Below are 16,299 nucleotides of genomic sequence, written 5' to 3' on the forward strand. Positions count from 1 at the left end.
GCCGCCGGGGAAGCAGCTCCAAGTCCGGGCCTCGGAGCAGACCCAGAGGCTCGGTCGGCGCTGCGAGAGACGCGGCGCGCGGGGGCCGGGAGCGCAGTTTCAGTGGGGCGGGTGTTCCCACCCCGGACTCTCCCGTGGAGCGGAGCCCGGCAAATGGGCGCCTGAGGAGACAGAGCAGGGAAATGGACTGCTATTTGCGCCGCCTCAAACAGGAGCTGGTAAGAGAGGAGAGGGCGCCCGGGCCAGGGCGGGCTGCTCCGCTCCGACCGGTACCTGGCCCCCGGCCGGGCCCCGGCGCCGGGACGGGCGGGGCGGAGGCAGGCCCGAGAGGAGAGGAGGGCGCGCGGCCGGGCAGGTGGAGGGCAGGCCTGTTGTGAGGCAGAGGGCCCCGAGGAAACTTGGAGCGAAGATTTGTGAGAGTGAGGCAGACGCGAACAAGTGACAGAGACAGAGCAAACCCAATCCAGCCTGAGGGGTGCCTGGAGAGCCCGAGGGAGAGAAGAGGGCGCACCCCGGGAAGGAAGGACAGGCAGACGGATGGGACCCAGGCGCCCGCGCGCGGTGCTGGGGCCCTTCGGGGCGTCCTGGAGCGCTCGGGGCGCCGGGAGGGTGCGGGCCGGACCCTGCGGGGCCAGGAGGGCAGCCCGGGACTGCTCGCTCGAGGGGAGCTGGCACCGCCCGGGGCCCCCAGCACTGCCGGGCTTGGCAGAGCTAGCGCGGCTGCGGGGGCAGGCTTGGCCGGCTGTCTGCCTGGGCTTGTCTGCCAGGAGGGAGGGGGCTGGCAGCTGTGATGGCGGGGGAGGGCCCTGCGGGAGGAGGGGCGCCGCCAGGCAGCTCTCGAGCGGGAGCTGCGGAGGCCCGGCCAGATGTCGGGTCTGGGCTTGGGGAGTGCGGAGGGAGCGTGCGGAGGCCGGGGGGTGCAGGGGCTGGGAGAGGTAGCTCAGTCTGGGGGAGATCACCCAAGTGTGGCGAGGGGTGCCTGCTTAAGCTCTGTTAGGTTGATCCTCACTGACTTCATATACAAACCCCCACCTGCCAGCTTTCCTGTTCTTCAACCAACAGAATTCAGATATTATGGATGTCCCCCTCGGCCCCCGTGCCATCTCTTTGTCAGCCAGGCTCTCTCATGTCTTCGTCTCTGCCTCTTTTTGTCCCTTTTAGTTTGTTTCTCCGTGCGTCCACCTCTTCCCAGTCTCACTTTTCTCCCCTCCTCTTTCTTCTTACTTTTCAGAGCCAGGGGCACCCAGGCTCACAACAGCAGACCTGGATCCAGAAAGTGCCAGCCCATGGCTCTCCAGATTCCATGACAGCCTCTCCCACTCTTGCCTGCAAACTCCACACTCTTCCGCTGGGGAGGGGACTTGGCAGCTGCGTCAGGGGCCGGCTTCGGGGGAGGGGGAGCTTGAAGCGCAGGTGTTCTCATTGAGGCTTTCTGGTCAGGCCCCAGGCACTCTTTCTTCCTGTCTGTCCCACTCCACGGCCTTCTCAGGTCAATGGTCACTTCTCTGGTACTTCCTCCTGAAGCCCTTTTTGTGGTGACACTCAGATGGGAAAGTTTCCCAGAGAAATGCTTCTTCCGTGAGGCATGGAAGAGTCTCCATCCTGTCCCTTCCCATGCTAGTTTTCACATGCTTCCCATGTCACTTTGGGATGGCTGGCCCCAGCCCACACATATGCAATTCTGACTTTTCCCATTCATTTGTCCAATACCAGAAAGAAAGGTCAAGGTCATCATAGATTATGTCTGAGGTCCAAGGCCCATGCTGAGAAAAGAATCTAATAGAATCCTCCTTTTATGCTTGGAATCTGGGTCCACACCACCCACCTCAGGATCTGCCTTAATAGAAGGTTTGTGGGTGTTCCTGGCATGAGCTTGAATTTTAAAATCCTACTGATTTGCATTTTTTACAGCACCCTAGGTGGGAGGTAGTGAGGGGAGGAAGACAGTCTGTGGATGCCAGGAGAATAAAAGAGGCAAGCAGGACTCTGCACTGAGCTGAGCTCCAGGTCCTGATTTGTACCCTCTCCTGCCAAGGACGTGAGCCCACTGTCCCCAGAGGAGGAAGGGGAGAGACTGAAGTCACCCAGCTCCCCATTAGCTTTCATTTGGCCCTTTGTCTGAGCAGTGTCAGCCTTTGACTCTCTTGGAGAGGAAGCCAAATGCCTGGCCTGGGGCCCAGAATGACACTCAGATGGGAGAGCTCTGCACTCCCCCCCTTGGTGCTCCGCCCCCTCCCCAGTGCCAGTCTGCCCAGAAAGGAGACAGAGCAGAGTGACAGGCAGAGCTATTAGAGTCTTGTTGGCTCCCTGACTCCTCAGCCCAGTGCTTAGGTAGCTGGCTCAAATCTCAGTGCCTCAGTTTCCCCAGTGGGAGTGAAGGAGAAAGTAGAGCTGAGTTAGTCCAGGCTCAGCCCTTGGCCCCTTGCTCTAAGGACTGTGGGATGAATTCAATGCAGCTTGGTTGTAGCTGGGATAGGAAGGTGTTGGCTTGTTTATACCCCAGGTCTGCAGTGAGGTGGGAAGGGCATACAGTCGGTTTATGTCATGAGCTTGTGGCGGAGGGGGGGGGGGGTTGTTTATCTAGGCAGAATCTTCCCTGCCACCCAGGAGGACTGTGGTTCCTGGCTTTGCCCTAAGTTAGTATGTGCCCAGGAACGGCACTCATGTAATACTGGTCAAGTTCTGCATTCATTGATTCCACTAAATTCCCTTCAAGAAGCATAGTCCCGCAGATACTGTCAGTTCAACCCGCTGGAAAAGGAAACGTGAACGGATTGTGAAGGGTATTCTGTGCTCCCCTCCTGAATCCTGGCCCTGTCCTTGGCCCAGAAAATCTAGACAGGAAGAATCTGTTCCTGAAAACCAAAATAGCAGAATTTCCCAATTTCCTGAAGCAGAAAATTTGCATTGTAACAAGTGAGCACTGCGGGGAGGCTGAGGGTTTGGGGATCCTGGCTCAGTTAGGTTGATATCTAGAGAACTGGCCCTTTCCCCTGCCTGGAAGGGGATGGGGATCGGGTTTCAGGGATGAAATGTGGCAGGAGAGTAGCAGCAGCTGACGCACTTCTTCATTAGGTGAGGGGGTCGGGCTGCAACTACCCAGCAGGGAACATATCTCTCCCCTCTCCAGCCGCCAAAGAGGGGCCCTGGCGAACACAAGACCTTGGGACCAGCTGTTCCTTACACACTGCTCCCTTGAGGGCTTCCAACAAATGCGGTCGACACAGGCACACAGAGGAAGCAGATGTAAGATGCTCACAGGGCGTTCCTCATGAGTTCAGACCAGTGTAGAGCAAATAGAGTGCACAAAGGCTGAATGAGCCGGGATCATGAAGTACAGCCAGGCTGGGGAGGCTTCCTGGAGGAGGAGGAGGTTGATGGAGGCCAGCTTCTGGAATATCCATCCTAGCTGAGGCATGGTGAAGCAGCAGAGAGACTCCTCTCAGGCTGGGGAAGGTGCTTTTGGGACACTTCGTGTTCCTAGAAGGCAGTTCTTTAGCCGCTAGTGGCCACAGGTTCAGGAGGTTCTAACATTTGGAAGAGGACCAGGGCCTAAAAGCAAAATAAGGAGGAGAAAAGAAGGTGATAGAGGAGATACTGTAGGAACAGCCTTCAGCTCTTGGGACAAAAGAGCAAATTGTTCCTGAGGCAGAAAAACCTTTTGCAAAGGATCTTGTAATGTGGTCTGCCTTGATGTTAGAGCTGGGGGAAGAGGACTTTGGACTAGACAATGTGGTGTGGTCAGTGGGAAGAGCGTGGAGCATAGGATTTGGGATCAGGCCAACTTGAACTCAAATCCTGGCTCTGTGTGACCGTGGCAGATTGCTTACCCTCTCTGTGCCTTGGTTTTCTCATCTGTAAAATGGGATTTTTAAAATACCTACTTTATATACCTACTGAAGATTAAGTGACGATATATATAAAGTGCCTCCCCAGCTGCATGTCCTTAGCACATAAGACAGTGCCTGGTGTGTTGTAGGCACGTGGTAACCTCCATGTGATGATTTGATCAGACTGGTGTGCCTGAGTCAGTCATTCACAGAACACGTTTACTGAGTTCACACTATGTTTAAAGCACTTTACCAGGCACTCGTACTATGGTTACAGATATAAACAGACACAGATCCAGCCCTCAGGGAACTCACAGTTTAATAGGAGAGATAATAATAATAACATTTATTGGTGTTAACATTTATTGATATGCCAGGCATATAATGTATTATTTAATTGCCAGAGCAACACTAAGAAGTTGTGCTTCCATTATTCCCATCTTATAAATGAGACATGGGGAGGTTAAGTGACTTGGCCAAGGTCATAGAGCTGATAAGAGGCAGAGCTGGGATTCAAACCTAGCCAATCTGAACACAGAATCTACACTCTTAATCAGCACATGTATGCAAACCTCTAGTACGGAAATAGGGATACGTGTTCTATGAGAGAGACAAGTTCAGTGCTCTGAGAAGGGAGAAATTACCTCTGGCTAGGGGAAAGCTTCCTGGAAAAGGTAGCATTTGAGCTAGACCTTGAAGATAAATAGGGATGTGAACCAGAGAAAAACAGCATTCCAGGCAGATAATAACACAACATGAGCAAAAGGTATAGAGATGGAAGTAATGGGGATGTTCTAAGACTGTCTAGCGGGGATGTTTGAAAACTCACTTGAGTTTGGCTAGAACATAGAGTGTGTGCAGAGAAATTGTGGGCAACAGAGCTGAAAGAGTTGTTGAGAGCAGACTATGGGGGGCCTTGAATGCCATGCTAAAGAGTCTGACCTTTTCTATATGCATTGCAGAGCAGTATGATCAGAGTCGTGCCCTGAGATCCAGCAGGTGGTATGCAGTGGAGGTGGGGTGGGGGGAGGAAATCGAGGCAGGAGGATGAGTTAGAAGGTTATCACAAGAGTCCATGCAGGAGAGTATGAAGGCCTGTACCAGAAAGGAGAAAAGGAGGGTAACTTCCTGAGGTCCCTTAGATGCCCAAGGAATTTGAGTGACTGACGGCAGTGAAGAGGAGCCAAAGCTGGTCAGGGGAGAAGGGCTCAGTGAGGCTGAGAGGCCAGTTCCCCAAAGGGGCAAGATTGGGCCCCTCTCTCCCCCTGTCTGCCTCTTGCCCGAGCACATGGCCCCAGTAGATGGTTCAGTTGGGAGAGTGGGCCCATCCGTTTCACACTTCTTTCTTTGCCCTCCTCCCTCCTCCAGCTCTTGGCACAGTTTCTATTTTACCTTCCTGTTGAGAGTTCCAGCCAAGGGCAGGGGGCTGTGAAGGTCCCTATTCACTGAGCTGGAGAATGGGCCACTTGGCAAAAGCAAGGCTTTTCCCATTTCCGGCCCTGAACCTCCTTCTAGCTTCCAGAAGGGCTGAAAGGAACTGTGTGGGGATCTTGTGAGTAATGGGGGTGGGGGGAGCGAGGCAGGGCACAGTGCCAGGTCCATGGGCAAAGCTGGAGCCCATGTCAAAGGATTCTGGCTGAGCTGGGGGAGGGTGTGAGATGGATGGATGGAGGGCACAGCTGTGGGATCAGTCAGGGGCCTAGGAGAGGGCTTGGGAAGGTTGCCGAGGATGCTCGTGTCACACTTTCCCATCCCCGCTCCTCCCACACCACAAAGGGCCCAGCAAGCGCCAAGGGGGAGGTGCTGTCCATGGGCAGCTGACCCCACACTACCCCCTCAAGGGCTCAGGGCTGGAGGTCCAGGATGGTGGGGTTTGGCTTCCCCGCGGCATCTTCCCCTCAGCCCCAAGCAGGCAGATCATCTTCCCTCTTCAGAGGATTCGGTGAAGAGACGCCTTCCCTGGAAATCAACTAACTGGGTCTTGGAGTCCCTCCAAGACTTCGTGCTCTTCCTCCCCACATAACGATAATTGCCCTTTGCTCTTCCCACTGACTCTCCTAGTTTCTTCTCTCAACAATCCCACGAGGCTGAGAACTCAGGGATTATGATGACGTGGAAAGCCCACTGGCCTGCAGTAAGAGGGCCAGGCTTGGTGTCCCAGTCCTCCCACTAAGATGCCTCGGAACCTCAGGCAATAGATCCGTGTTTCCACTAGTGGCACTCAAGATGACATTAGGTGATACTCAGATGAAAAACACATATATATACCATCTATTTATGGCAAGCGATATACATTTCACACAAGTTCCTATGTAAAAACGTTTATTTCTATAAACAATTAGTAGATTTAAGTAAAATGTTAACTAGGAGACTAGATCGTATGTAGATATGGTGAAAGTCATGAAGGCAGTCTAGGGAAGGGTGTTTGGGAAACCCTGAGGGAGAAGATGAACCTCTCAGATCTCCAGTCTCCTAATCCATAGAGTGGGGATCACTCCCCGCCGCCGGCCTCCCAGAGTAACTGTGGGGATCAGATAAGGCACTGTAGAGGAAGGGCAAGTGCCACACACATGGGAGGGACTGTCATTTTACAGAGGCAGAATCTGAAGCACAAAAGGTTGGAGAGTCTGCCCACTGTCACGTGGCTGAGTTAGTCCCCTAGGACTGCAGGCTGGGTCTCCAGATACAGCCCGGAGCTCTTTACAAAGACCAGGAGGGTGTCTGGCAGCCTCTAACACAGGGAGGAGTCCAGGGGCTGATTTAAACTGCAGGGGGAGAGACTAAAGTTTGAAATGAAGAAAATTTTTAGAATGAAACATTTCGAGGCCCAGGAGATGCTGGGGAGCGGGAGAGGGACTGTGGGGTGGGCTGGAGTCAAGGACGGTGGTGAGACCCTTCGTGGCCTTTCTCAGAAAGGATTCCCACAACCCTCTCTGGGATATGCTTATTAAAGGTATGAAATTGGAAGGTGGAGCAGGTTAACTCTGTGTGTGAGTGTGTGTGTGTGTGTGTGTGTGTGTGAGTGTGTATGTGTGTGAGAGTGTGTGTGTGTGTGACTGTGTGTGTTTGTGTGTGTAATTAGGGGTGGGGAGAAAGGGAGGCGGCTGTTAGATCCATTCTCACTCAAACTAATCAGAACCAATTAGACTCTCATGACTTTTCCAATGGACCCCTGAGGGCAAGTTCGGTATGATTTGGTCTCTGTCCTGAGGCAGGGCCTGAGGCTCTGAGGCCCTGGGAGGCCAGAGAGGAGCCTGGAGACAGGGATTTAATGGTGAGAATTTCTAGCTCGGGATTCTCTCTGATTTGGCCCCTCTCCTCTGTTCCCACCTCGCACTGCTCTCTCTTCTCCCTCTTTGGTTCCTGAGGCAAGAGAAACCCTGGGATCTGAGAAGGTCTCACGCTCTGGACGAAGACAGCAGCTTGCCCTCTGGCTCTTTCTCCTTGGGTGACATCATTCCTTCTCTTTGGGTGACATCTTTCCCCTTGGGGTTGGGAAAGGCTGCCCTGCTGGCTCCCCTCCCGGTCAAGCTCCAGCTGATGCTCCCACCTCCCCACTTCCCCTGGCCCTCCCCACTTCCCACACTCCGGCTTCCTTCCTCGATTGTCATCCCTCGAACAGCTGCCTCCTGGCCCTTCAGTGTCAGCGCCGAGCTGACGGAGCCGGCGTGAGAGTGGGCAAGAAGAGGCCGAGGCTTCCCTTCCTTCCTCTCTCCTTCCTCTGTGGGGTGTGGGGGTGGGAGAGAAGGGTCAAGACAAGAGATGTGTTTCTCCTCGATCAGACCAGATAGATGAATGGGATCCTATCATTACTGTGTGTTCAGGTTCACTGAGGAAGAAATGTTCTGGAAGTTCTTAGGAAGTCTTAAATTAAGATAACAGCCAAAATTCACCTTTAGCAGCCACGCGTAAACACACATTGCCTCACCTAATCTGCACAATAGCTGTACAAGGCCGGAACTCTTATTCCCACTTTAAAGAATGGAGAAATCGAAAAACAGAATTTGAGTAACCTGCCCAGATCCCACAGCGGTTACACAGCAGAGCTGGGATTCGAACCCTGTTCCATTTGTCTCCAGAACCCAAGATCTTAACCAGTACAGAATATCATTTTCCATATGAGTGTAATTTCAGCTCTTGTTTACTTAAATAGGGCCTCTGTTTTACGGGCAGCCCTGAATTCATACATGCCCACACATTCGTTCTCACTGGAAAACGGTACAAAATGTCGGCATTATTTTTTAAGGATTTTTCCATACTAGAAGAGATTGAATGGAGTCATTTCATTCCTCCACTGCCTCTGACCTGGACTGTGTTCCGCCTTCTGGAAGGAAGCCTGCAAGCTCAGACTCCTTGCCTCCTGTGAAATGAACCTTAAGAAATGTCCCTGACTCTTTCTCCTTGTGCAGTGAGTTACTGCCTGAGGGCAGCAGGCAGTCTGGAGGGGTGATTTGGGGTGCTCAGTATATGTTTTGTGGGTACGTAGCAAGTGCCAGGTGCTAGCTAGGTTCTGGGGAGACCTAACGATGTGCAGGTCTCAGTCCCTGCCCCCAAGCAGTAGATGCTCAGTAAATGATTCATGAGTGACTGGGCATTTAAATGCACGGAGGAGCTGGGGTGGGTACCTGAGTCGCAGGACTGCAGGGAAGAGCATTTTAAGTTTCACAGAAGCGGTTCTGACAGGAGCACGGGGAACGTGCGAGAGAGGAGAGACATGCCTGGAATGGAAAGTTGGAGTTCTGTCATGGTGGGTCTTGGCCACAGGATTTTATTATTAGGGGGATGGAGAGGCTTCTGAGTGGCAAGTGACATGATCAGAGATGTGTGCTGGGAAGACTGATCTGGTGGCTGGAAGGCCTTCGAGGGGGCTTCCGTAGCATTCCAAGGGACAGAAAGGCAGATGTGAGGCACCTGGGGACAGGAACAGGGGCGATTGGATAGAAAAGCCAAAAATGACTCCGAGGTTCCAGGTTGGGGTGACAAGGAAAGTGGTGTGAGAGAGGGGGCAGAAACAGGGATGTCAGAGGAGAAGCGGTTTGCCAGGAAGGGACCTTGAGGAGTTTGGTTTGGGGCTTAGAGTCTCCTCTGACTCTGCTCTGGGTCTTCCCAGCTGTGGCCAAGCTGCCTCCAAAAGGAAGGGGTCAGGAAGGTGGAAGCCAAAGGGGTCAGAACAAGGGACCATCAGCCGGCACAGCCACTCTACAGGCTGTGTCTCTTGCTGCTGCTGCTGCCACTCAAATGGGGCGTGGTTGCGTGCAGGGCCCCGAACCACCACTTCTTCTTGCCCTGTTTTGGGGAAGGTACCAAGTGTGGGCAATCCTACACCCAGCAAAGGCCTTCTTGCCTTCAGGGACAGTTAGTCCTCCACTGCCTGTTAGTGCTGTTGGCTCAGGAGAGCCTGGCCTGGCTCCTCACCACCGCCACGGCTGGGTTTGACAGGGGAGGGTTTGACCCCGAAGCCTGAGAGGGTCAGCTGCAGAGCCTCTGTGCCTCCCCTCGCAATCCCTCCCCCACTCTGTCCTGTGGGCTTAGCTCTGTGCGTTAGCACGAGGCCGGGAGGTAAGATGATGCCTGCGGGTCTCTGGGGGGCTTAAGAAACAGATGGTCCCCACACAAGAGGTTTGCTGTTGGTAACACGAGCAGATCCGGGAAGGGAGCTGGCGGGACCAAGGCAGCTTGGGCCCGGGGACAGGAACCTCGTGAATGTTATCAGACAAGCGTCCCCCACCCAGCCTCCAAAGTCGGCCCTCACCCAAGTCACTCTCTCAGCCCCTTCCAGCTGGCACCTGGGACTCGGGCCTTAGACACCCACAAAGGGACCAGGGAACTGGCCCCCAATATCCCCACTCTTTGCCAGGGCAGCAGAGCCAATTGGGCTGGGAAGGCAGGAAGAGCACTGGAGCCAAGTCTGAAAGCAGCTGAGGGGGGACAGGTGTTTGGAAGGGAGAGAAGGGCTGGAAGAGCTGGGCAAGGGTTTCTGCACACAGCAGCTTCCTGGCCCCCTTACTGCTCTCCTGACCAGCCAGATGAAAGGAATCCCCAAACCTACCCTTTCTCTCAGGGCATCTGAGCTCCTCCTCTTCCCGCAACGTCCCTTTCACCCCTTCTCCACTACCCTGTGGAGCACAGAGCGGCCTGAAAGTCCAGCCCCAGTGCCCAGCCATGCTGAGGCAGTGCTTGGAGTCAGGACTGTAGCACTTGGCGTGAGATGTCCTGTATGGAGTCCCAGCAGTATGAGCTGGTGACCTTAGGCAGGTTGCTTCACCCGCAGGATGGTTAACTCATTTGTTAAAATGAGAAGGATAAAAGCAACCCCATAGGGTTTATATGAAGATTAAATGAGATGATGTGCGTAGAGTACTCAGCACAGTTCCTGTTACACAGTAAATGCTCACAAATTATTGTCATCCTCCTCCTCCTCCTCCTCTCAGGGAGGCTCAGGGGAAGAAGAGGGCACAGACACAGAAAGGACAGAGATGGCCACAACTTTGTGCACCCTCACAATGCCCTCAGCTCCACCTCTTACTATCTATGTAATCTTGAGCAAGTTACTTATATGCCTCAGTTTCCTGATCTATAAAATGAGAACAGTAATAGTCACTACCTCATGGCGTAGTTGGGGAGATTAAATAGAGATTAATTTATACATATGCATACATATGTACACATATGTACCTTAGGACTTGCCTGCCTTAGCAAGTTAGCTACCATTAATATTATTTCCTTTATCTAGCCATATCAGTGTTAAAATTCCTCCCCTCCCAGCTCTGATCTGCAGTGTATGAGGCTGTACAGAGGTGGGGTCAGTGGCAGGCTGGAATGACCCTGGAGGTGTGTGTTTGGGGAGGGGGTCTAGGTTCAGGGCCAGTGAGGGGCAGCCCTTCCCCCCACACCCCGTGGCTCACTGGCCCTGTACCTTCTCTTTCCTCTGCAGATGTCCATGAAGGAAGTGGGTGATGGCTTGCAGGATCAGATGAACTGCATGATGGGGGCGCTGCAGGAACTGAAGCTCCTACAGGTGCAGACAGCACTGGAACGGCTGGAGATCTCTGGAGGGGGGCCTGCTCCAGGCTGCCCTGAAAGCCCCTGGACACAGCCGGAAACCCCTCGATGGGAGGGTGGCAGAGGTCCTGCCCGGCCTGTGGCCTGCTCCCCCTCCAGCCAACCTCCTCTTGGCAGCAGCACCAAGTTTCCATCCCGTAGGAGTGTGTGGGGGAGGGATCTGGCCCCCCTGCCCGGGACTCAGCTGCCAGAGCACCAAAGCCGTGCCCAGCAGGGGCCAGAGCTGGTAGAACCTGATGACTGGACCTCCACACTGATGTCCCGGGGCCGGAATCGACAGCCCCTGGTGTTAGGTGACAACGTGTTTGCGGACCTGGTGGGCAACTGGCTGGATCTGCCAGAACTGGAGAAGGGTGGGGAGAAGGGTGAGACTGGGGAGGCAGGCAGGCCCAAAGGAGAGCGGGGCCAGCCCTGGGAGCTGGGCCGCAGGTTTGCCCTAACGGCAAACATCTTTAGGAAGTTCTTGCGTAGCGTGCGGCCTGACCGGGACCGGCTGCTGAAGGAGAAGCCAGGCTGGGTGACCCCCACGGCTTCCGAGCCCCGAGCTGGCCGCTCGCAGAAGGTCAAGAAGCGGAGCCATTCCAAGGGCTCTGGACACTCCCCCTTCCCAGGCACAGGGGAGCCCAGACGAGGGGAAAATCCTTCCGCAAGCTGCCCTAAGGCCCTGGAACCCTCACCCTCTGGCTTTGATATTAACACAGCTGTTTGGGTCTGAATCCTAGAAGCAGAAAGTTAACTGGACCCAAAAGGGCCAGGTCTCAATGCTGGGCCCCTGGAAAGAAGGGCGGGTGGGCGGTATGGCTTTCAAAAGCCTAACTCCAAGTTCCTTTCCCAGAAAGGAGGGAGAAGAAGCAAGAGTGTCCACAGAAGGGCTCACGGGCTGTTGTCGGGAGAGGCCATGGCAGGGGCTGGCTGGTGGGGGAGGTGAACGTTCCTGGACTGACTCTGTGTGTGTGTGTGTGTGTGTGTGTGTGTGTGTGTGTGTGGTGCTCACTGTGGGGCTGGAGGTGACAGCAGGGAGGGGACACTGGGAAGAGAGCAGGAAACCTTCTGACATTCCTTCCCTGTCCCCAAAGACCTCAGTGGAACAGTCTGTATGGGTTAGGGCACTAGGGCCTCAGATTCCCCAGAGGCCCCTAGTAAAGACACGATCTCTAGTGTCCCCAACCTTTTAACTGTTTGCTTCCCTGTCAAGGTGCCGCTCTAGACACAGGTTTTAAACCCCAGCCTCCAGGGAGTGGGAGCCACAGAGAGGCAAATTCCCACCCCACCCCTTCCTGCTGCCTCTGCGACTTCAGCCCATACCTGGGTCCTGAGAAATGGGCTGAATGAGGAGCATATGTATAAGGAGTACTTGGGGAAGCCCCAGATGCTCCTCACATCTTTTCAAAAGCACAGGAGAGGAAAGATGCTCTTTGTATAGCACTTTACACGTTTGGAAGCCTTTTCATATCCATTATCTCATTAGTAAGTGGCCAAGTAAGGCAGGTATTATCCCCATTTTCCAGAAGAGGAAGTAAGCCTAGATATGCTGCTACCTGTCCATGATCAGGCCCCAGGCAGGAGGCAGACCAGTGCAGGGCTGACAGAGGAGAGGCCCAGTGTGTGGGCCCTGGAGCCACACACACTCCTTCCCCAACACCCTGTTTCCAGCCCGGAACTCCACCCAGGACACAGGAACATATCAATACACCAGTGAGGCCAAGGCGAGCCCAGAAGAAATACGCACTCACTTTAAAGAAGTTCCTAGCTCCATCCCGCGGCCTCCCCCCACGAGGCGCAGCCCTTGGCCTCAGCTTCCCACCTCAGCCAGGACCAGCCAGGGCGGAGAGGGAAGGGCCGGGAGCAGCAGCTCAGCCCCCGCGGCACCTAAAGCTTCCTAAAGCCACGCTGGGCACGTGGCCCGGAGCGAGACGCCGCGCAGATCCCGGCGCCTCGGCCGCCCCCTGGAAGCTGCCGTCCCGCCCACTCCGGCAGGGAACGCCCACTGGCCAGGAAAAGACAATGTGGGTCCCTGTTTGGGCCGAGCTGGCCCGCGAGGGCACTCCCTCTCTCCTCCCCTTGCCGCCTCCTGGCTGATCTCCCCTCTGCCTGATGAGGGGTGACAGCTGCCATTAGAAGCAAGACGCCTTCCTGCCCTCCAAGCATTAATAGCAAATTGGAGAAGGAAAATAACAAGAAGGCTCTTCCTGCATCCTGGACCCCCAGGGGGCAAAGATAGAGCGAGGAGGCTTAGAGTGAGCAGCTCCACAGCTGGAGTTGGGGGTGCTTAGGGTCACTCTCAAATTCCCACGCAGTCAAATGGTAGATGTTTAGTTTTGAGTTGCAGAAGCTGTAAGAGGAAAGGTGCTAATTTTTTTTTTTTTTTGAGCGTTCACTCTTTGCCAGGCAGTGTGCACATGTCTTACAGACTTCCAAATGACCCTATAAGGTATTTTCCTCTCAGTAAACCAGTGGAGGCTTGTAGGGGTCATGCAAGCTGCCCAGATCAGGCTGCAAGCAAAGAACTAGGATTTGAAACAGGGTTGTCTGGCTCCCAAACCCCTGTCCTTTCCTCTCCTGCTCTCCCTGGAGTTGGTCAACTGAGCTAGCCCTTTCTAGAGGAGTCTCCCCTGCCCATCCTCCGTGTCTTCCCACAGAACTCTGATATGTCAGTCCTGGGTGAAGGCCCATTGGCTGTGGCTGCCTTTGGTGGCGGTGATGTGTGCGTGTGTAGAATGTGTGTGTGAAGATTACACTTACTGCTCCACTGAGTCCTGACAGGAGGGAGCCGTGGGCTGCTGGGGGGTGGAGAAGCCATCCAGCAGTTATTCAGGACGGCTCCAGCTCCGAGTAGGGAATGATTCTACAGGAAACCTAGTCACCTCGTGGCCATTCATCTGCGACTCATCTGTTTTGTGGACCGGTCATAGCAATTCAGGCCAACTGAACAAAACGTTATGAACACCCGCCAATGCCAGGCATGGGGATAGGAACTAAGCACAGAGCAATGAGAAGGACGGGGTTTCTGACTCGGGGTCCAGTGGGAAGGAAGAAGCAACTCTTAACCCATCGGTTAGCCAAAAGGGATTCAAGGGAATGAAAACTTACTTTAACTTGGGCCAGAACAAAACAATTAGGAAGTGACATTTGCTGCCAACATAGTTCACAGGTGTCGCCTTTCACCGTCACCTTTGTGTTCTTATTTCCTCCTCACCACACTCTGGGAGTGGCTGCTGTTACTCTTGTATTACACAGAGAGGCTCAGAGAAGTTAAGTGACTTGCCCAGGGTCACAGTGGCAGAGCTGGGATTGAAACCCTTCCAATTGATTTCCAGTCTTGTGCTTTTAAACTACCCCACAAATTGTCCATTTCTGCCCCAAAGCCAAGTCAAGAGGAACAACAAACCTGTCCTCCCCATATCATCTGGGCCCCTGCGTGGATAATACATGGAATGCTGACTGTCCGGTGAGGGAATTTAGCCCCAGTCTTGAAAGAGGTGATGTAACGCCCCGTCCACTATGTCATGCTTTGCTAATGCAAGATTATGGCCAATTCATTTTCCACCATAATTTTTCCTTTTCCCTCCTGGGCTCCTGCTGCGACAATAATGGAGACTGTATTTTATTGAAGGTGAGGGAAGAGGTGAATGGGAAGGCCTGGAGCCTGAGTGAAGCAGGAAAGTATAGGGGTGGGAAGCCGTGTGTGTGGGGGGAGGTAGTGGAAGTAAGAGCAGAGAAATTGACAGCTTAATTCTGCCCCTGGGGCTCATTTTATGGTTAATTATGACATGTAAATAAGCTGGAAGTTCATTTAATACCCTCCCTGGCCTGGGGCCCTGCCTCACACCTGGCCCACTTCCCTGGCAGGTACAGGGGTCCCCTGACTGGCCCAGGTATCTGCTCAGGGCCCCACTTGCTTCTTTGTCGCCCTGTGGCCAGAGTGTGTCTATAGATGTCCCTGACACCGTGAGCAGGAGCTAGAAGAGTCCCTGCTGGGCGTGGCGGGTGGCCTGCATGGTCTCCCTCTCTTCTCTTTCCAACCCTGAGACCTGGGACCCTTTTTTTCCAAAGGGTGCAGGGCCCCTCTCCCTCAAGTGCTTCCCCTGCACCCCACCCCACAAACCTGCCCTGAGGAATAGAACCCGCTTCAGCCCTGTCCCCACCACATCCCACTGTTCCCAAAGCCCTGTGGGGAGAGAGCTCCTCCGTCTTGCCCAAGACACACTAACATTCCCCACAGTGCCTCCATAAAGGCAAAAGTACAGCCTGTCTCCAGCTTTCAACCCATCTCAGGTAACCTCCCACCCAGGGCATTAGGCACTTCTGCCAGTGCCATGGCATGAGCACTGGATTTGGATTCAAGACAGGATTGGAGACCCAGTTCTGTCACTGTGTAAGCTTGAGCATGTTGCTTGGCCTCTCTGAGCCTCATCTTTCTCGTCTGTGAAATAGGGATAAAGCAGAGCTGCTGTGAGATTTAAAGGACATAATGTACCTAAGAGTGAGGCACACCGCCTAGAACACAGCAGAAGCTCAATTTATATTGGACTGCCTGCCCCTTGCTCCAGGCACTAACCATGTGACCCCGGGCAAAAATGCTAAAAAATAAAAAGTTTTCTCTGAGCCTTGGTCTCCCCTTCTGTTAAAAAATGTATACTGGCCCTTATTACCTCACACAATTGTAGCCAGGATCCGAGAAGACAATAGGTGTGATCGTGTTCTTGTACATTGTAAAAATATTACTCAGAAGGGCTGTTATTTGCAAACTGGGGACAATTTACTTTTCCATGGAAGGATGATATGCATATGTGTGTGTTGGGGGGTGGGGCATGGAGAGGGCAGCGGCAAGGGCTGAGCTCAGAAATGGTGCTTCAGGATCCACCGCCTGAGGACGAGCTCTAGGGACACTCCCACCCCCTGCACCCCAGTTCCCCTCATTCCTGACAAGGACTAGAGAGTTGAATGAGCTAAGTCCTGATAGTTTTGAGAAGAGTCAGGCCCCTCATGGGCTCTCTGCTCTTTAAGGTCTTAGCCCCTAGAGTCCCTGCCAGGCCCCACATCTCTCCCTTCCTCCCTTTCCCAGCCACCCTGGGGGCTAACGGCCCAACAGTGCTTGTGGCTGTCCTAGAATCCCTCCCCTCCGGATTGGGGGAGGCAGGGTGGAGACAGGTGTCTGTGAAGCCTCAGGCTGGTGCTGTCCAAGGAAGGGTGATGGGCTGGAAGGGCCAAGCAGACCCTGGGGGTACAGGGCAGGGGCATAAGGACCTCAGAGTATAGTCACCCCCTCAGCACTATTATTAGGATGTCTCCTGCCTCCCTTTTGTCTCCTCTACCCAAGCCTTAAAATGATGATGAAACCTCTCTCCCAGATTCCCTCTGAATTTGACAGAGGACTTCCTTCCTACCCCTCTCAATACCCTTCAAT

At 54.0% G+C, this 16,299-nt stretch overlaps 1 protein-coding gene across 2 annotated transcripts; it reads left to right on the plus strand.

The window, feature by feature from the left end:
* On the plus strand, window positions 1-15,707 carry INKA2 (inka box actin regulator 2). Of its 2 annotated transcripts, none has more exons than XM_004420674.3 (2): window positions 1-218; window positions 10,765-15,706. In XM_004420674.3, exons 1-2 carry the CDS (start codon window positions 183-185, stop codon window positions 11,605-11,607), a joined length of 879 nt encoding a protein of 292 aa, XP_004420731.1. In that variant the 5' UTR covers window positions 1-182; the 3' UTR covers window positions 11,608-15,706. The 2 variants fall into 2 exon arrangements, with proteins under 2 accessions (XP_004420731.1, XP_087301708.1); XM_087445582.1 differs by lacking the exon at window positions 1-218 and adding an exon at window positions 8,197-8,238 and having other exon boundaries at window positions 10,765-15,707.
* The last annotated feature ends 592 nt before the right edge of the window (window positions 15,708-16,299 follow it).

Source organism: Ceratotherium simum, chromosome 2, assembly GCF_057802395.1.
Source record: "Ceratotherium simum simum isolate JZ-2026a chromosome 2, ASM5780239v1, whole genome shotgun sequence".
Taxonomy (NCBI): Eukaryota; Metazoa; Chordata; class Mammalia; order Perissodactyla; family Rhinocerotidae; genus Ceratotherium; species Ceratotherium simum.

Excerpts from the sequence above, each read along its gene's own strand:
- INKA2 (XM_004420674.3), top strand. The coding sequence starts at position 183 with ATGGACTGCTATTTGCGCCGCCTCAAACAGGAGCTG. Across the intron at positions 219-10,764 it reads GCCGCCTCAAACAGGAGCTG|ATGTCCATGAAGGAAGTGGG; the intron begins GTAAGAGAGGAG and ends TTTCCTCTGCAG.